Below are 21,337 nucleotides of genomic sequence, written 5' to 3' on the forward strand. Positions count from 1 at the left end.
ATATGAGAACAATTTGGTTAAACTTATGTGTTGATAGTGGATTGAGCGCTCGTCTGAGTCAATGAGTGTGGGCGCAGTATCGATATGAGTTCAATTTGGTTGCACTTATGTGATGATAGTGGATTGAGCGCTCGTCTGAGTCCATGAGAGTGGGCGCTGTGTCGATATGACTTCAATTTGGTTGCACTTATGTGATGATAGTGGATTGAGCGCTCGTCTGAGTCAATGAGGGCGGGCGCAGTGTCGATATGAGTTCAATTTGGTTGCACTTATGTGATGATAGTGGATTGAGAGCTCGTTTGAGTCAATGAGGGTGGGCACAGTAGCATTTTGAGTACAATTAGGTTTCTTCAAGGAGATAGTAAAATGAGCGCTCGTTTGAATCCTTGGGGGCGGTCGCAGTGTCGATATGAGATCAATTTGGTTGCACTTATGTGATTATAGTGGATTGAGCGCTCGTCTGAGTCCATGAGAGCGGGCACAGTAGTATTTTGAGTTCAATTTGGTTTCTCTAAGAAGATAGTAGAATGAGTGCTCGTTTGAATCCTTTGGGGCGTTCGCAGTGTCGATATGAGATCAATTTGGTTGTACTTATGTGATGATAGTAGATTGAGCGTACGTCTATGTCCATGAGGGCGGGCACAGTAGCATTTTGAGTTCAATTCGGTTTCTCATAGAAGATAGTAGAATGAGCGCTCATTTGAATCCTTGGGGGCGGTCGCAGTGTCGATATGAGTTCAATTTTGTTGCACTTATGTGATGACAGTGGATTGAGAGCTCGTTTGAGTCCATGAGGGTGGGCACAGTAGCATTTTGAGTACAATTAGGTTTCTCTAAGGAGATAGTAAAATGAGCGCTCGTTTGAATCCTTGGGGCGGTCGCAGTATCGATATGAGATCAATTTGGTTGCACTAATGTGATGATAGTGGATTGAGCGCTCGTCTGAGTCCATGAGGGTGGGCGCTGTGTCGATATGAGTTCAATTTGGTTGCACTTATGTGATGATAGTGGATTGAGAGCTCGTTTGAGTCCATGAGGGTGGGCACAGTAGCATTTTGAGTACAATTAGGTTTCTCTAAGAAGGTAGTAGAATGAGCGCTCGTTTGAATCCTTGGGGCGGTCGCAGTGTCGATATGTGATCAATTTGTTTACACTCATGTGATAATAGTGTATTGAGCGCTCGTCTGAGTCAATGAGGGCGAGCGAAGTGTCGATATGAGTTCAATTTCGTTGCACTTATGTAATTATAGTGGATTGAGGGCTCGTATGAGTCCATGAGAGCGGGCACAGTAGTATTTTGAGTTCAATTTGGTTTCTCTAAGGAGATAGCAGATTGAGCGCTCGTTTGAATCCTTGGGGCGGTCGCAGTGTCGATATAAGATCAGTTTGGTTGTACTGCTCGTCTGAGTCCATGAGGGCGGGCACAGTAGCATTTTGAGTTCAATTCGGTTTCTCTTAGAAGATAGTAGAATGAGCGCTCATTTGAATCCTTGGGGGCGGTCGCAGTGTCGATATGTGATCAATTTGTTTACACTTATATGATAATAGTGGATTGAGCGCTCGTCTGAGTCAATGAGGGCGAGCGCAGTGTCGATATGAGTTCAATTTGGTTGCACTTATGTGATGATAGTGGATTGAGCGTTCGTCTGAGTCCATAAAGGCGGGCACAGTAGTATTTTGAGTTTCTTTTTATTTTCTCTAAGGAGATAGCAGATTGAGCGCTCGTTTGAATCCTTGGGGCGGTCGCAGTGTCGGTATGAGATCAATTTGGTTGTACTGCTCGTCTGAGTCCATGAGGGCGGGCACAGGAGCATTTTGAGTTCATTTAGGTTTCTTTAAGGAGATAGTAGAATGAGCGCTCGCTTGAATCCTGGGGGGCGGTCACAGTGTCGATATGAGACCAATTTGGTTGCACTCATGTGATGATAGTGAGTTGAGCGCTCGTCTGAGTCCATGAGGACGGGCACAGTAGCATTTTGAGTTCAATTAGGTTTCTCTAAGGCGATAGTAGAATGAGCGCTCGTTTGAATCCTTGGGGGCGGTCGCAGTACCGATAAGAGAACAATTTGGTTGCATTTATGTGTCGATAGTGGATTGAGCGCACGTCTGAGTCAATGAGGGCGGGCGCAGTGTCGATATGAGTTCAATTTGGTTGCACTTATGTGATGATAGTGGATTGAGCGCTCGTCTGAGCCAATGAGGGTGGGCGCTGTGTCGATATGACTTCAATTTGGTTCCACTTATGTGATTATAGTGGATTGAGTGCTCGTCTGAGTAAATGAGGGTGGGCGCAGTGTCGATATGAGTTCAATTTGGGTGCCCTTATGTGATGATAGTGGATTGAGCGCTCGTCTGAGTCAATGAGGGCGTTCAGTGTCGACATGAGTTCAATTTTGTTGCACTTATGTGATGATAGTGGATTGAGCGCTCGTCTGAGTCAATGAGGGTGGGCGCTCTGTCGATATGAGTTTAATTTAGATGCACTTATGTGATGATAGTGGATTGAGCGATTGTTTGGGTAAATGTGGATGGGCGCTGTGTCGATATGACTTAAATTTGGTTGCACTTACGTGATGATAGTGGATTGTGCGCTCGTCTGAGTCAATGAGGGTGGGCGCAGTATCGATATGAGTTCAATTTGGTTGCACTTATGTGATGATAGTGGATTGAGCGCTCGTCTGAGTCCATGAGGGCGGGTACAGTAGCATTTTGAATTAAATTTGGTTTCTCTAAGGAGATAGTAAAATGAGCGCTCGTTTGAATCCTTGGGGCGGTCACAGTGTCAATATGAGTTCAATTTGGTTGCACTCATGGGATGATAGTGGATTGAGCGCTCGTCTGAGTCCATGAGGGCGGGCACAGGAGCATTTTGAATTAAATTTGGTTTCTCTAAGGAGATAGTAAAATGAGCGCTCGTTTGAATCCTTGGGGCGGTCGCAGTGTCGATATGAGTTCAATTTGATTGCACTCATGTGATGATAGTGCATTGAGCGCACGTCCGAGTCAATGAGGGCGGGTGCAGTGTCGATATAAGTTCAATTTGGTTGCACTCATGTGATGATAGTGGATTGAGCGTTCAGTTTGAGTTCAATTAGGTTTCTCTAAGGCGATAGTAGAATGAGCGCTCGTTTGAATCCTTGGGGGCGGTCGCAGTACCGATAAGAGAACAATTTGGTTGCACTTATGTGTCGATAGTGGATTGAGCGCACGTCTGAGTCAATGAGGGCGGGCGCAGTGTCGATATGAGTTCAATTTGGTTGCACTTATGTGATGATAGTGGATTGAGCGCTCGACTGAGCCAATGAGGGTGGGCGCTGTGTCGATATGACTTCAATTTGGTTCCACTTATGTGATTATATTGGATTGAGTGCTCGTCTGAGTCAATGAGGGTGGGCGCAGTGTCGATATGAGTTCAATTTGGTTGCATTTATGTGATGATAGTGGATTGAGCGCTCGTCTGAGTCAATAAGGGGGTTTAGTGTCGACCTGAGTTCAATTTGGTTGCACTTATGTGATGATAGTGGATTGAGCGCACGTCTGAGTCAATGAGGGTGGGCGCTGTGTCGATGTGAGTTCAATTTGGTTGCACTTATGTGATGATAGTGGATTGAGCGATTGTTTGAGTCAATGTGGGTGGGCGCTGTGTCGATATGACTTAAATTTGGTTGCACTTATGTGATGATAGTGGATTGAGCGCTCGTCTGAGTCAATGAGGGTGGGCGCAGTATCGATATGACTTCAATTTGGTTCCACTAATGTGATGATAGTGGATTGAGTGCTCGTCTGAGTCAATGAGGGTGGGCGCAGTGTCGATATGAGTTCAATTTGGGTGCCCTTATGTGATGATAGTGGATTGAGCGCTCGTCTGAGTCAATGAGGGCGTTCAGTGTCGACATGAGTTCAATTTGGTTGCACTTATGTGATGATAGTGGATTGAGCGCTCGTCTGAGTCAATGAGGGCGGGCGCAGTATCGATATGAGTTTAATTTGGATGCACTTATGTGATTATAGTGGATTGAGCGATTGTTTGGGTCAATGTGGATGGGCACTGTGTCGATTTGACTTAAATTTGGTTGCACTTATGTGATGATAGTGGATTGTGCGCTCGTCTGAGTCAATGAGGGTGGGCGCAGTATCGATATGAGTTCAATTTGGTTGCACTTATGTGATGATAGTGGATTGAGCGCTCGTCTGAGTCCATGAGGGCGGGCACAGTAGCATTTTGAATTAAATTTGGTTTCTATAAGGAGATAGTAAAATGAGCGCTCGTTCGAATCCTTGGGGCGGTCGCAGTGTCGATATGTGATCAATTTGATTGCACTCATGTGATGATAGTGCATTGAGCGCACGTCCGAGTCAATGAGGGCGGGTGCAGTGTCGATATAAGTTCAATTTGGTTGCACTCATGTGATGATAGTGGATTGAGCGTTCGTCTGAGTCCATGAGGGCGGGCACAGTAGCATTTTGAGTTCAGTTAGGTTTCTTCAAGGAGACAGTAGAATGAGCGCTCGTTTGAATCCTTGGGGGTGGTCGCAGTGTCGATATGAGAACAATTTGGTTAAACTTATGTGTTGATAGTGGATTGAGCGCACGTCTGAGTCAATGAGGGTTGGCGCAGTGTCGATATGAGATCAATTTGGTTGCACTTATGTGATGATAGTGGATTGAGCGCTCGTCTGAGTCAATGAGTGTGGGCGCAGTATCGATATGAGTTCAATTTGGTTGCACTTATGTGATGATAGTGGATTGAGCGCTCGTCTGAGTCCATGAGGGTGGGCGCTGTGTCGATATGACTTCAATTTGTTTGCACTTATGTGATGATAGTGGATTGAGCGCTCGTCTGAGTCAATGAGGGCGGGCGCAGTGTCGATATGAGTTCAATTTGGTTGCACTAATGTGATGATAGTGGATTGAGCGCTCGTCTGAGTCCATGAGGGTGGGCGCTGTGTCGATATGAGTTCAATTTGGTTGCACTTATGTGATGATAGTGGATTGAGCGCTCGTCTGAGTCAATGAGGGCGAGCGCAGTGTCGATATGAGTTCAATTTGGTTGCACTTATGTGATTATAGTGGATTGAGCGCTCGTCTGAGTCCATGAGAGCGGGCACAGTAGTATTTTGAGTTCAATTTGGTTTCTCTAAGGAGATAGCAGATTGAGCGCTCGTTTTAATCCTTGGGGCGGTCGCAATGTCGATATAAGATCAATTTGGTTGTACTGCTCGTCTGAGTCCATGAGGGCGGGCACAGTAGCATTTTGAGTTTAATATGGTTTCTCTAATAAGATAGTAGAATGAGTGCTCGTTTGAATCCTTTGGGGCGGTCGCAGTGTCGATATGAGATCAATTTGGTTGTACTTATGTGATGATAGTAGATTGAGCGTACGTCTAAGTCCATGAGGGCGGGCACAGTAGCATTTTGAGTTCAATTCGGTTTCTCTTAGAAGATAGTAGAATGAGCGCTCATTTGAATCCTTGGGGGCGGTCGCAGTGTCGATATGTGATCAATTTGTTTACACTTATGTGATAATAGTGGATTGAGCGCTCGTCTGAGTCAATGAGGGCGAGTGCAGTGTCGATATGAGTTCAATTTGGTTGCATTTATGTGATGATAGTGGATTGAGCGCTCGTCTGAGTCCATAAAGGGGGGCACAGTAGTATTTTGAGTTCCTTTTTATTTTCTCTGTCCATGAGGGCGGGCACAGTAGCATTTTGAGTTCAATTAGGTTTCTCTAAGGAGATAGTAGAATGAGCGCTCGTTTGAATCCTTGGGGGCGGTCACATGAGATCAATCCTTGGGGGCGGTCAATATGAGATCAATTTGGTTGCACTCATGTGATGATAGTGGATTGAGCGCTCGTCTGAGTCCATGAGGGCGGGCACAGTAGCATTTTGAGTTCAATTAGGTTTCTCTAAGACGATAGTAGAATGAGCGCTTGTTTGAATCCTTGGGGATGGTCCCAGTACCGATGTGAGATCAATTCAATTATTTTAATAAACCTAAAATTTATTTCTTATTACAGCAATCGTACACTAGTTTTTAATAACATTTACTAACCGTCTCATAGTTTTAATCCACAATAAATAGAAGTAGATTGTTAGAAACCCGGATAAAATTTAGAAAAAAAAGTGATATTGTAAAGACCTCAGCTATTAGCAGCAGGACTTTGCGATTTCGTAGAAACTTCTTATAGTTGGGAAAATCATATTTGAAAAGAATTTCTACCTCTAATTGAATATTAAAATGTTTTCTGGACTTGAAGATACAAAAGTTGAAAGTTTAATCATACATCGTGGAACCAATGCTAACAGAATCCTGAATTGGCATCAAAACATTTTCACTTGGTTGAAAACTACCAAAAATATGTGAAGTGTAATAGTACGTTTTTTTTGTTCAAGAAAACACGTTGGGGACATAGGAGGAGGTCAAAATCTACAAAAAATGTGGATTGCTCTAGTAATGAGTAGAGACATAAGCCATTGAACTAATTCTTTCATAAAATAATTTATTTTGATTAAAGAAGTTATGAAAATTTTCAATGAAATTGTTATGCGGATACATTCAGTACAAGCAAGCATGTATATATTTTCTACATTTCTTCCGAAAAAGGCACAATTTCCATCGTGGTATGCCAGACCCCCTAAGATAATTCTCATTGCCACATGGTTAAATTCATCTACCCAAAATGAAGTTCAAACAAGTCAAAATTAAGTTCAATTTCCTTAATTCTAGATCGTTGCTGGGGGAAGCCAAATTTCAGTCGAATGGGTCAGCCTGAGCTTTAGTATTTGATTTGAGTTTGCGTTTGATCATGTGTAGAAAAGTATCTGAATTCTAAGTTGTTTCCACCTAACGAAAGGTTTGAATAGGTTCAAAAAACCTAAGTTTGAGATAAACCCATTCAACCCAATTTTTAATTCCCCGTCGAACTGCTATCGTTAGGTGGTTTACTTTTTCTGATTCTGATACCATCGGGTGGAATGAGACAACTAAAACAATCAAAATTTAGGTTGTTTGATCGATCCGTGTATAATAACCATATTTCATCATATTGCTTTTGGAAATGGTAATTTAAAAAACCTTTTTTGTTTGGACGCAATGAGAAAACAGAACTGTGCAATAAAAATCCTATTCGACTAAATACTGATGTCATATTAGAAATTTGGGGACAGTAGGGACACGGCAGGTATTTCCGTCCATCGTCGTAGGGGCTAAAACCAACGAAAGCAACGTACATTTGCTAGAACTCCACTATAGCAGAAAGTTTCTCCTGAGCTTACGATTTGGTACGTATGAGTTTTACAAAAAAGCGTCTCTTTTATTGGTTTTCGAGACTATGACGAACAGACGAAAATACCTGCCGTGTCCCTACTCGTCGATAGCAAATCCTTCCGCACGCGATGGCATATGAGCAAGTCTACCACCTTCCTTTTGCCAGTGGAGATATATCAGCTTCCACACTGATATTCTTCCCTCCCCCTTCATACGGGAGCTTGGCAGAAGGAAGGTCGTGCGATATGTGCCATCACAAATATTGCCCTCCGCTCGCTTTCAAATCGACTTCTATAAAAACATTCTTCATGCCTGCCGTATCCTAACGGAACTATCAATTCTATACTTTCGCCTCTAATGCTATCATGAACATGTACGTCCAAGTTTGGAAGATGATATTAGCATTTCCATATCACTTTTTTGTTTCTTTATTTTTGTATCTTTATTAAGAAGACTTTCAGCCCTAGGCTGGCTCGACTCCAATAAATCTTTCTTAAATTCAATTACATGTAAAATGTGAACAGTACTGCCCATGATATCATGATTGACGTAATAACCTTTCAAAATTTCAGCTAATTTAACTTACTTTCGCATTTACTACGGTAATTCAATCGTTGTAACATCGATAAGTTGCATGTCTCAAACCTCATTTAAGTTTTTACGGGTAAATTGTTTAAGATTTGCGATATTTGTCTTCAAATAATTCCAAATATCAACTATAAAATCATGGGCAGATTAAGTACCCAACATTTTATATTAGATATTCAAAAATAGCAAAGTTTATTTAATCATCGTACAATGTTCTGTGAAATTGTTCTGTAACATACCAACAATCGAGCGATCAGAACCAATTTCCAAATCGAATGTCGAATGTCGGAGGTGTATTTTCCTATAAATTTTGACTCAAAGCCCCATAAAAACATCTAATCAAATGCGCAGCTTATGCTACCAGCGATTGAGCTGAAATTTTGAGGGATTGATATTCTTACCATAAGATACAATCCAAGGGGGGGAGGGGCGTGGAATTCGACAACTTTTTGTTTCCTGGGCTAGTCAGCTGGATACTTTGCGTGGGCGCGGCGTTCATAGTGACTTGAGCGCTTGCCAGAGCCCCATGATGGCAAACACAGCACGAGTTTGAGTCTAAATATGTTGCACTGAGACGATCATAGTGACTTGAGCGCTCGCCAGAGTCCCATGAGAGCGGACACAGCATGAATTTAAGTACAAAATTATTACTCTGAGACGTTCATAGTGAATTCAATACCTAATTTCCATAACGACTTATCTGCTTTTGTAAATAAAGATCCAAACGTCGATTTGACGAATCTGATGGCACTCCCACGCTAACCATCACCATCTACACGTAAGTGAAGGCTTGGGCTACCTGTTATGGTGTTGGTTTGTGTGGGAGTGCCATTAGATTCGTCAAATCGGCGTTTGAATCTTTATTTACAAAAGCAGATAAGTCGTTTTGAAAATTTGTTATTGTATTGAGTGCCCCCCAGAGTTTCATAAGGGCGGACACAGCATTGTTACTCTGATTCGTTCATAGTGACTTGAGCGCTTATCAGAGTCCCATGAGGGAGAACACAGCATAAGTTTGAGTCTAAATCTGTTGCACTGAGACGTTCATAGTGAATTGAGCGCTTGCCAGAGTCCCATAAGGGGGAAAACAACATGAATTTGAGTACAAGATTGTTACTCTGAGACGTTTATAGTGAATTGAGCGCTCGCCAGAGCCCCATGAGGGCGGATACATCATGAGTTTGAGTTCAAAACTGTTGCCTTGAGACGTTCATAGTGTCTTGAGCCCTCGCTAGAGTCCCATGAGGGGATGACTCAGATTCGATTTGATTACAATTTGGTTACTCGTAGGTGCTCATAGGGTTATGCGCTAATTCGTCCATGGCGCTAGCATTCGTCATATCAAATTCTAAATCACTAAATACTCGCGAATCGTAAACTAAAATAATGAACCAACCATCTGGCGGGATAGAAAAAAGTGTACACTACGATCTGCATTCATTTAAATTACATTCCGGTGTTACTTACTTGAAATACAGATAAATTTAACTTTTCGGCAGTGACTTTTTCACAATTACCTACGTTATCCGTGCGACGAAGGAAAATCCAGTTCGTTCACTGCTGTAGAAGACGCGCAACACCGTCACCAAAATCAACTTAATTCACTGCTTTTCACCGCACTTTTTCACATACATTTCTCACTGCGCACTAAATAAAAGTAATGTTTATTGCTCAAGTGAAAATAATTGAAAATAACTACCGGAAGGCGTTCAAAGATCTGTTTTTTCAAACTTTAGAGCGTTTGAAATTTATTTTCTGTCGCCTTGTTTATAGTCGAAAAACGCGTTGCCAAACTGGCGGTTTGAACTGAAATAATCTATGTTACACATCTGATAATACATCATGCAGTCAATAAAAAGTGGGTTTTCAATTATTTTCCGCTAGTGTAATAAAAGAAAAGTCTTTCAAATAAATAATTTTCATACACACTCGTCATTCACACTCAAAATTTTCCACTATTCCAAAAGTTTGAAACAGGAAAAATAATTTCATAACAGAAATCAGTTACAGCACTACCCACGTACATGTTGAGCATGTGTGTTAGTTGTTTGACAGACTGAGGCATTTAACTGAATGGCAGCACAATCGAAACCATTTTGTATGCGGTCGAAATGGGATTGCAATAGGAAATTTTTTGTTAACTGGAACCGAAATAAACTTTTAAGTTTGATCTTTCAAAATTGACCGAAATGATAGTTATTCTGCATAAAAGTCACAGATAAGTCGTCCAGTTATCCAAGAAATGGCTTGAGCTCAGGAACAAAGATTTGCAGTCCTGTTTTAAGTATGGTACATGCTCCTTGTGGTACAGAGAAAGAATACGTAGATGATCAATTTTCCGGTTTCAAATATGGTACATGCTCTCTGTAGTACAAAGAACAGAATGCGTTCACTGCATATGTTCTTGGTCATCCAAAAAAATCCCGAAGCAAGGCCTTTAGATCTACACGCGTAACCAAAGATCTGTCCGCCTGTTTCAAATATGGTACATGCTCTCTGTAGTACAAAGAACAGAATGCGTTCACTGCATATGTTCTTGGTCATCCAAGAAATCCCTGGAGTAAGGCCTTTCGATCTACACGCGTAACTGAAGATCAATTTTCCGGTTTCTAAATATGGTACATGCTCTCTCTGTAGTACAAAGAACAGAAGGCGTTCACTGCATATGTTCTTGGTCATCCAAGAAATCCCTGGAGTAAGGCCTTTCTGATCTACAATGTAACTGAAGATCAATTTTCCGGTTTCAAATATGGTACATGCTCTCTGTAGTACAAAGAACAGAATGCGTTCACTGCATATGTTCTGGTCATCCAAGAATCCCTGGAGTAAGGCCTTTCAATCTACACGCGTAACTGAAGATCAATGTTCCGGTTCTATGGTACATGCTCTCTGTAGTACAAAGAACAGAAGGCGTTCACTGCATATGTTCTGGTCATCGAAGAATTCCCTGGAGTATAGGCCTTCGATCTACACGCGTGACTAAAGATCAATTTTCCGGTTTCAAATATGGTACATGCCCTCTGTAGTACAAAGAACAGAATGCGTCCACTGCATATGTTCTTGGTCATCCAAGAAATCCCTGGAGTAAGGCCTTTCGATCTACACGCGTAACTGAAGATCAATTTTCCGGTTTCAAATATGGTACATGCTCTCTGTAGCACAAAGAACAGAATGCGTTCACTGCATATGTTCTTGGTCTAGTTACGTATTACTAGAGAAGGTATGAGTTTTCTCATGGTGACGGCAACTTCACGAATTAGCTACATGGTTCCCCAGGGCCATGCGTTTGAGCCCTTTTCATTTTTACGTCAGAGACATTGATGAATGTCCATGCCAAATTGTGTTGAGACAGCTTGCAGATGATTGTGTTGTATCCGTTTCGGGGCCAACAGCGGTTGATCTGCAAGGATCGTTGCAAGATACTCTGGACAATTTGTCCACTTGGCTACGAAGCTGGGTACGAACTCTCCGAGAAAACTGAGATGGTTGTCTTTTCAAAAACATAAGCCGGCAAAGTTCTGCTCCAACTGATGGGTAAGACAATCACTCCAGTATGTCTTCTAAATACCTCGGGTCTGGTTCGACTCGAAATGTATTTCGGGAAGTATGTGTATCTGACACAAAAATGCCAGAAACGGATCAACTTCATGCGATCAATAACCGAACATGGTGGGAGCGCATCCCGAAGATCTTATGACGTTGTATAGAAACCATTTTGTCGGTCTCGAATACGGTAGTTTCTGCCAGTCCGCGGCTAAAACACACATGCTGAAGCTTCAAAGGATCAGTACGCTGTCTCCGTATCGCGTTAGGATGTATGAATTCGACACATACGATGAGCTTGGAAGCACGGGGAGTACTGCCACTAACAGATCGTTTGCGGAATTATCGCCCGGTTCCTCATCCCGAGGTTCTCAATCCATTGGTCATTGACAACTTCGAGAAGCTGCTCGAACAAAACCCTCAATCTCGATTCATGAGTATTTACCACTGGTACATAACGCTGGAGTAAGCCTTCTTAGATACCAATCGTGCTAACTCTTAGATCTTCAGTTCCTCTGTTACTTTTGATCTGTCCATGAAGCAGGAGTTCATGAATACCAGACTTTCTGTGTGCGGAGGTCATACTCCAATATTTGCAAGCAAATACGGGCACGCCAGGAGAGAAGCCACAGAGGTCAAAATTGATGACTCCACTGGTTTCGGTGTTTTCAACGTTTTCATAGCGCCTACTTTAAGCTCAAGAGCCTTGTTCCGTGTATACTGCTGAGCTAGCAGCTATACACTATTCACTGAGCAAATCGCATCCCTACCTGACCACTTTTTCATCTTCACCGACAGTCTAAGTTCCTTGGAGGCTGTTCGGTCAATGAAACCGGTTAGCACTCAACGTATCTTCTGAATGGGATAGAAAGCTTTGAGTGCCTTATCACAACGGTCTTACACAATCACAGTGGCTTGGGTCCCTTCATTGCTCGATCCCGAAATGAGAAAGCGGACTCTTTGGCTAAGGGGTGGCGCTATGGAAGGTGATATTTACGATCGGAAAATCACTTGATGAATTTTTCACATTAGTTCGTCAGGAAACTTGAACAGCTGGCAACAGAAATGGACAAATGGGATGAGTAGATGGTTGTATTCAATTCGCCCGAGGTGTCGAAGCGTCCATGGTTCAAAAAATTGAATATGGGACGAGATTCATTCGAACCATGTGCGTCTAATGTCCAATCACTAACTCTAAATGCACATCTTTTCAGAGGGGCTCTCGAAGGAAATCTCTGTGTTTGCGGCGAGGATTAGGACATCGATCATGTCGTGGCGTGATGAGAGCATCGTGGCCCAGATCTGCGCTAACTGAACATCTCCGGTCCGAGGAAAACAAAGCCTATTAGGAAGTGTTGTCTCTGATCTCGAGTACATGTCCCTTCCACCAATTTTGAAAGTGCTGATGTAAAACTGTAATCATTCGCCCATTCCCTGTCTGTCGTACCCCATATCGAATGTCTTCCTCTTGTTGTACATTTCCATGTCTGTCGTTAACCCTTCCGCATGTCTTCCTCTCGTCGTTGTCTCCCCAAAAAGTTTGTTTGTCCCGTTACAGATGTAAAATGCGAGGAACGTCAACTTTGTGAACATCAGCATCGTAATTACTTGCAACCCTAAAATCCTTTCCTTTCCTACTGTATTATTGTATTTCCTAACCTCGACTAAACCGCGAGTCTTTCGGTTCCCCAAAACTAACACTATGTAGAAGAATCAAGAAATGTATTGTTAAATTGATTTCGGCCGTAACGCTTCACGGCAAATGAGCCTTCCAAATAAACGAAAGATAAAAAAAAATCAATTGAGATTGATTGAGATATTGATTTAGATTGATTGAGAGTTTAATTGGATTGATTAGGATTAAATGATTGAGAGATTAAGATTGATAGAAATTGATTGATTGAGAGATTGATTGAGATTGAATTAGAGATTAATTCGTAGATTGATTGAGAAATTGATTTAGATTGATTGAGAGATTGATTCAGATTGACTTAAATTGATTGAGATCAATTGAGATTGATTAAGAGATTGATTCATTTTGATTTAGATTGATTAATAGATTGATTGAGAGTTTAATTGAGATTGATTGAGATTGAATGATTGAGAGATTAATGAGATTGATTGAAATTGATTGATTAGGATTGATTTTAGATTGATTGAGATTGAATGAGAGATTAATTCAGAGATTGATGGAGAAATTGAGTCAGATTGATTTAGATTAATTTAGATTGATCGAGTTTGATTGAGAGATTGATTGAGATTGATTTAGAGATTGATTGAGAGTTTGAGATTGATTGAGAGTTTTAGATTGATTGAGAGATTAATTGAGATTGATTGAGATTGATTGAGATAAATTTATATTGATTGAGATATTGATTTAGATTGATCGAGAGATTGATTAAGATTGATTGAGAATGAATGATTGAAAGATTAATTGAGATTGATTGAAATTGATTTATTTATAGTTTGATTGAGATTTTTATATGATGGAGAGACTTTAAGATCGATTGAGAGATTGATTCTGTTTGATTTAGATTGATTGAGAGATCAATTGAGATTTATTGAGAGATTGATTCAGATTGATTGAGAGATTGATTTAGATTGTTTGAGAGATTGATCGAGAGATCAATTGAGATTGATTGAGATATTGATTTAGATTGATTGAGAATTTAATTGAGATTGATTAGGATTGAATGATTGAGAGATTAATTGAGATTGATTGATTAAGATTGATTGAGATATTAATTGTGATTGATTGAGAGATTGATTTAGATTGATTGTGAGATTAACTGAGATTGATTGATATTGACTGAGATAGATTGATGTAGATATTGATTGAGAGATTGATTCTGTTTGATTTAGATTGATTGAGAGATCAATTGAGATTGATTTAGTTAGATTGAACTTGATTGAGAGATTGATCCAGATTGATTTAGAGATTGATTGAGATCAATTTAGATTGATTGAGAGATTAATTAAGATTGATTCTGTTTGATTTATATTGATTGAGAGATCAATTGAGATTGATTTAGATAGATTGAGCTTGATTGAGAGATTGATTCAGATTGATTGAGAGATTGACTTGATATTGAGAGTTTAATTGATATTGACTGAGATAGATTGATTGAGATTAATTGAGATTGATTGAGAAATTGATTCAGATGATTGAGAGTTTGAATTAGATTGACTGAGAGATTAATTGAGATTGATTTTTATTGATGAGATTGATTTAGAGTTTGATTAAGAGATCAATTGAGATTGATTTAGATTGATTGAAAGTTTAATTGAGATTGATTTAGATTGATTGAGATTGAATTATTGAGAGATTGATTGAAATTGATTGATTAGGATTAATTTAGAGATTCATTGAGATTGAATGAGAGATTAATTCAGAGATTGATTGAGAAATTCTTTTTCAATTAATTGGTCTAGATTGATTTAGAGATCGATTGAGAGTTAGAGATTGATTGAGAGATTAATTGAGATTGATTTAGATTGATTGAGAGATTGGTTCAGATTGATTGCTTGATTTAGATTGAGAGATTTAATGATTGAGATATTGATTGAAATTGATTGATTAAATTGATTAGAGTTTGATTGAGATTAATTTAGATTGATTGAGAGACTAATTGAGATTGATTGAGAGATTGATTCTGTTTGATTTAGATTGATTGAAAGATCAATTGAGATTGATTAAGATTGAATGATTGAGAGAATAATTGAGATTGATTTAGAGATTGATTGAGAGATTAATTGTGATTGATTGAGAGATTGATTTAGAATGTTTGAGAGATTGACTGAGATTGATTGAGAGTTAAATTGATATTGACTGAGATAGAGTGATTTAGAGTTTGATTGAGATTTAGATTGATTGAGATATCAATTTAGATTGATTGAGATATTGATATAAATTGATCGAGAGTTTGATTGAGATTGATTAAGCTTGATTTAGATTGATTGAGATTGAATGATTGAGAGATTAATTGAGATTGATTGAAATTGATTTATGCGGATTGATTGAAATTGATTTATTAAGATTGATGTAAGATAGATTGAGATTGATTGAAAGATTACTTGAGATTGACTGACAGATTGAAATCGATTGGATTTATTGAAATTTATTTAACTTTGATTGAGAGATTGATTGAGGAAATTGATTTAGATTGATTGAGATTGATTTAGAGATTGATTGAGCGATTATTTGAGATTGATTGAGATTAATTGAGGTTGATTTAGATTAATTTAGATTGATTTAGAGATTGGTTGAGAGATTAATTGAGATTATTTTATGATTGGGATTAATCTAATTGATAGAATTTCCGGAGGAGTTCTCAGAGGAATTTTCGAGAAAATCTCGAACGTATTCCTGAAGGAACTCTTGAAAGATAATACCGGATGAATTTTGCAAAGCTCCCGGAGTAATTCCTGAAGAAATTTCTGAGGAACTTCCTAAGGAATTTCTGGGGAAGTCCGAAGGAATTGTTGGAGAAATTCTCGAGGAATTCCTGATGGAAACCCCCTAAGGAATTCTGAAGAAATTCCGGAAGAATTCTTAAGAATTCTCGAGGAAGTCCTGAAGAAATTTCGAGGATCTTCTCGAGGAATTTCTGAAACAAATCTCGGAAGAACTCCCGAAGGAATTCTAAAGGAGTTATAGAAGAAATTCCCGGAGGAGTTCCTGATGAAAGGAAGGAATTCCTGAAGTAATTCTCGAAGCATATCGAAGAAATTTCCCAGGAATCCTCGATATAAACCCCAGAGGAATACTCAAAGGAACTCTTGGAGGAATTTCGAATGATTTACCGAAGCAATTTACGGAGGAATTCCCAAGAAAGGCCCGAAGAAGTTCCCGAGGAACTTGGAGGACTTTCCCAAATGAATTCCCGAAAGAGCTTCAAGCAAATTCGGGAAAAAATCGGAGCATTTTGAAAGGACTCCGGAAGAATTTCCAAAGAATTTTGAGCAATTCCCGGAGGAGTTCTCGATGGAATGTCAAAAATTCTGGAGAAATTCCAAAGGAATTCCGGACGTTCTCGTAAAGGAATTCCTTGATGCATTTCTGAAGGAACTCTAAGGAAATCTTGGAGAAATTCTCGAGAGCCCTAATGGAATTTCGAATGCATTTCTGATAGAATTTCAAAAGAAATCTCGGAGAAATTCTCCAAAGATTTCCCGGAGGAATTCCTCCGGAATACCTTCGGTAATTCTTCCAACTCCATAGACATTGTCTCGGGAATTCTTCCGAAATTGCACAAGAATTCCTGAGTTTTCTGGGTACTTCCGTTCAGGAATTATTCAGGTATTCCTCCGTACTTGGAATTTCCTCGATATACTCATCGGGTATTCTTCTGAATTCTCCGGATTTTGGAAGTCTTTTGGAATTCCTCCCTGCATTCCTTCGGGGACTCCTCGAAAATTGCTTCGGTATTCTCCAAGAATTCCTACAGGTTTGTGTAATCTTCCGGAATTTCTCAGGAAGTGTTTGGTATTAAAGGATTAGAAAACAAATTTCTGAGGAATTCCAAAGGTATCAAAAGTAGTATTAAAGAGAAATTCTCAGATGCTCAACATACACTTGAATTCTTGGAAAATACTCATGCCCACATAAATTTCTTTTGTTCTTCTTTTTCAAAACTCAAGATACGTCTCTAGATCATCAGAGAAACATTAAGATTTCTTAAAACGCACACCTTACGTTACGGAAAGCGGAATCGACACCGGAATAAAAAGCTAATGGAAGCCGGCCTTGTGACACGCTATCTCATGGAATTCAGTTAGTGCTGCGCCTCGGATTACCAACAATCGGATACCGTATAGGAGGTAGATAAAAATACTGCAAAGGTTAGTCAGCAGCCTACATTAATTGTTTCTCCAAACTGTTTACCTTCCAGATTAAATGGGAGATCCAACTTCGGGCACAAACGGAACTGCTTGAGCGTGTTTCAAGTAAAGCGTAATGCGTTTGATACTTCCTGCCCACCAGTATCTGGCGGTACATTCTCGTTCCGAATATCACAGCAGCGTTTACCAGATAGCTGCACTTCAGAAACACTTCTTCCCGGCGGATACTTCGAAACTTGTGACCAGAACTGTAGTTCCTTCTTATCATCGCCTGACCATGAATCTGATCCAGGAATCCACCGTAGCAGAGCTATGCAGCTATACAGCAATATTATAATAACTATACAAGCTGTTAATAATTTTAATTTAATAAAATAAAATAATGTTTTATTTACAACCTTCCATCTTTCTTCGAAAAGAAGAAGAGTTTCAGCCGGAAACGAGGAAAACAGATCCATCCTTCCAAGCGCTTGAAAGAGAAAGATGATTAGACGTCAGCAAGCTCATATTGATGAAAGAAAATAAAACAAGAAGAAGAACACCAAATAAGGAGCTCGACATGGCTTGACGTTACATAGCAAGACGTCGGACCATATCAGGCTGAAAGTCAAAACCATTTCGCATCTGAAGCCAGACGGGCTCGACGCAAACGGTGCAGAATCGCGAGATGTAAGGCGGATCCTCTTGCTCTGGTGAGACTCAGATCGGACTCTGTCTCACTGATCCTCCTTTGATGTCAAGCCCTGTCGGACTCAGATTTCTTAGAGGGTTTGCCCTTCAGACATACCTTCGCGGCATCTAGCGCGGCGTGCACACAAATACACAGAGAGTCGCTGTCAAAACTTCGTTCCGGCCATTTAGGGCTCCCCACAGGAGGTCTACTAACTCCCATGTTCTTCTCCACGTGAGATCGTAGTTCCTCCTTCATGGTTTTCCACCTTCAACACTCTTGCACAGCTTAAAGCTTCAAGAAGCGTTCGGGCTTCATCTCCTCCTCTAGTGGAAGAGTGCTTGCACAAAATCTCATTCATCTGCCACCGAGGTGCTAAGCCTCGTGAATCCTGATGATCGCCTTGCGATTTCATCCATCGAACACCATGCAATGATGAACATAGTCAGAAATATAAAACGATTTTCTTCATCATCACTGTCTTCATTCCAAGTCCTGGTGTTACGTTAGGTGGACGCTCAACAGATTGAACGACTGCCTCCGACGAGTCAGGAGGTTTGCGAGACCAATAAGCCGCCTTTAAAAACAACCAATACGACTCGATACAATTGGCACAACCCAGGCGACGAAAAAGGATCACGATTTTCGTGGTTTCGAAGGTTGCGACAGGAAACTACGATGAATTACATCCCCAACTTCGACATCGTAGCGCTGCAGTAAATCTGCTGGACAGGACAGAAGTGTAAAAAGCGGACATCAAGCGGTTACCTTCTACCAAAGCTGTGGCACCACCAACTAGAGCTGTGCGCGCCGCGCCACGGCCGCGACTATTTTTAAAGCCGCGCCGCCACCATTTTGACGGCGCGCCGTGAATTTTTAACCGCGCCGCCGGTATGTTTTTGGCGCGCGTTGAAATATTTTTAGTGACGTAGTTTTCGTTTTTAGTTAATCCGACTCCCAAATTGGTAAAAGAAAATTTTCTCATACCTAAATAAGTTTGAAGAATTTTGCCGCGCGCTGAAAAGAATATGTAATAAATTACCTTTTGTCGACCGGTTTCGGGCTGATGCTGCTCATGTACAGGACGTGATCCAACTGGTTACAAAGAGGACGATTACATCTCTCCAAACGCTTGGGAATCTCTATACATCGCCAATGCCGAACAGCCAAGAATGAAGATGAAGCCCCAATATCATCTTCTCCTTCCACTTGACGAAACAAAAATAATGAAGCTATCTCTTTCGACGTGTACTGTGCCAAGTAAAAAATGTAATCGTCCCTCTTGTAACCAGTTGGACCACGTCCTGTAGATGGGGCATCAAGCCCGAAACCGGTCGACAAAAGGTAATTTAAAAAAACCTTTTTCGTTTGTAAGAACCATAAGTGTTGTCCAGTCTCGCGTCGCGTTTTATGTATGTGATATAGTTCTTACGTTAGCACAATCTCTAAAAAATGAGTGAAATTACGGCTACAACCGAAAAGTGCTTTCGCCTTTATGGCCGATTGGTTACAAAGAAAAGAAGATTGCTTCTAGATATACAGTTTCTTACACGCTGTAGAAGAAATGGTTTGATCCCGAAATTCATCCACATCAAATCGTCTAGCAGTAGTGAGGCAAGTGTTAAGGCTGTTAACAGAGCGAAGAAAATGTGGCTGTTAGAAGAAGTAAAGTGTAAGCACAAATTATTGTCCGTGATCGAAGAACAGCTGTACTCGCTGCACCTACAGCTGTTAAATCAGGTGGCCTACCATACTTCGGCCGAGTGTATTGTTTACGGATGTGCGGTGAAGAAGAATAAGTGTTGGCAAGCAGTGCTAGGAATGATCGATCGAAATTTGGCAAAGCGTGTGAGAGTGACGAAGCAAATACATAACAAAAAGCTGCATTCGCTCGCTCATGCACAAAAACCGAAGAAAACAATATGTTCTCCGCAAAACATTGAAAATTTTGTGGTGAACCTATCGTCGGAGCAGCTAACACCAAACGAATGCGATCTTCTCAATAAAGGATTAAACTTTGCCATGGCTCCACAGTATGCTCCGTTGGCCGATATTGTCAGCAATATAGAAAGCGCCATACAGTACAATAACTACTCGTTGAAATCTGCGCTACGTCACGATTTGGAGCGTTGCATCGTAAACACTGCTAGAAAACAAGACAACGTACGACAAACAACTGCCAATACTATAAAAGCGATTCGCCAACTGAAAGCACGAGACGTTATATACTCCCGCGCCGACAAGGGAAACGCGGTGTAGTTATGAATAAACTCGACTACGAAACCAGAGTTTTAGACATGATTAACTCGGCCCGTACGAAGAGTATAAATTAAAATGGTAGAGACCCGCTGACATGATGGTTGAGGAGGCTAATTGCACTAGGCAAAATGTTGCTCGTTTGATGGGAGAAGATACGCTTGAAAGAAGGTTGATGTCCTAATTCAAAGTAGCGTCTTTGATTGTCTGCCGAAAATACATAAAATCCGGTAGCAATGCGGCCCATATCTTCAAACATCTGCACCCCAACGGAAAAAATGGCAGCCTGGTTGATAGACGAAATGAGGAAGTATCCGGTTATCCACGGTTTAAACGTCAAAATTCCGTAGAATTGTGGACAAATTGAAGAATGTCGAGATGCGACGAGAGAAAAATGGTTTCATTTGATGTAACTGCGCTGTTTCCAATGTACCCGTGGCTGAAGCTATTATAAGCTTGCGCAGACACCTAGAGAGAAACGAGCAATCCACCCATCGCCGCACACTAACTGTGGAGAAGATGTATGAAGCAAAATTTCTTCATTCAGGGTAAGTTTTACAAACAAACGTTTGGTCTCAGCATGGGCAGCAAACTCATCACCACTTTTGGCGGATGTGTTCTTGAGTGATTTTGAAGTAGATCTGACAAAAGAAAACTCTCCCTCGAATCTGGAGGCAGCGTGGACGACGTCTTGCGATAATTAAAGAGCGCTACCTCCCACAAACACTTGATCTGTGAACTCCAAACATGAAACAATCAAGTTTACGGTTGAGAAGGAACAGAACAGCACCTCCCTTTCTTGGATCTTCTGATCACCAGAAAAGAGGACAATACGCTGAAGTTTGCATTATCGTAAACCAACGTCCACCGATCGATACATAATATCAGAATCCAACCATTTTGGTGCCCAAAAGCAAGCTGCTCTTTCATTCGATGGCGCACCGACTATTCTATTCCAATGGAGGAGATGGAGTTCGAAGCGGAAAATGAAGATCCATGAAGCAGCGAAATTGAACGGTTATGATGAAAACTTTATTCGAAAAATTTTAGAAAACATGAAAGGAAAAACACCGTCAAAACGCCATACACTGCAACCGGAGAAGGAGGAGGTTCGAAGGATAAGTCCCTTTCTACCTGAAGGTAACAAACGCCGTTCAGCATATCCTCAAG

At 40.7% G+C, this 21,337-nt stretch overlaps 1 protein-coding gene across 1 annotated transcript; it reads left to right on the forward strand.

Moving 5' to 3' along the window:
• The first annotated feature begins 19,558 nt into the window (after positions 1-19,558).
• Positions 19,559-20,170, forward strand: LOC134222636 (uncharacterized). The gene has a single exon (XM_062701794.1). It carries the CDS (start codon positions 19,559-19,561, stop codon positions 20,168-20,170), a length of 612 nt encoding a protein of 203 aa, XP_062557778.1.
• Positions 20,171-21,337: the final 1,167 nt, after the last annotated feature.

Source organism: Armigeres subalbatus, chromosome 3 (genome assembly GCF_024139115.2).
Source record: "Armigeres subalbatus isolate Guangzhou_Male chromosome 3, GZ_Asu_2, whole genome shotgun sequence".
NCBI classification, from domain to species: domain Eukaryota; kingdom Metazoa; phylum Arthropoda; class Insecta; order Diptera; family Culicidae; genus Armigeres; species Armigeres subalbatus.

Coding starts and splice junctions, on each gene's coding strand:
- LOC134222636 (XM_062701794.1), top strand. CDS start 19,559: ATGTGGCTGTTAGAAGAAGTAAAGTGTAAGCACAAATTATTGTCCGTG.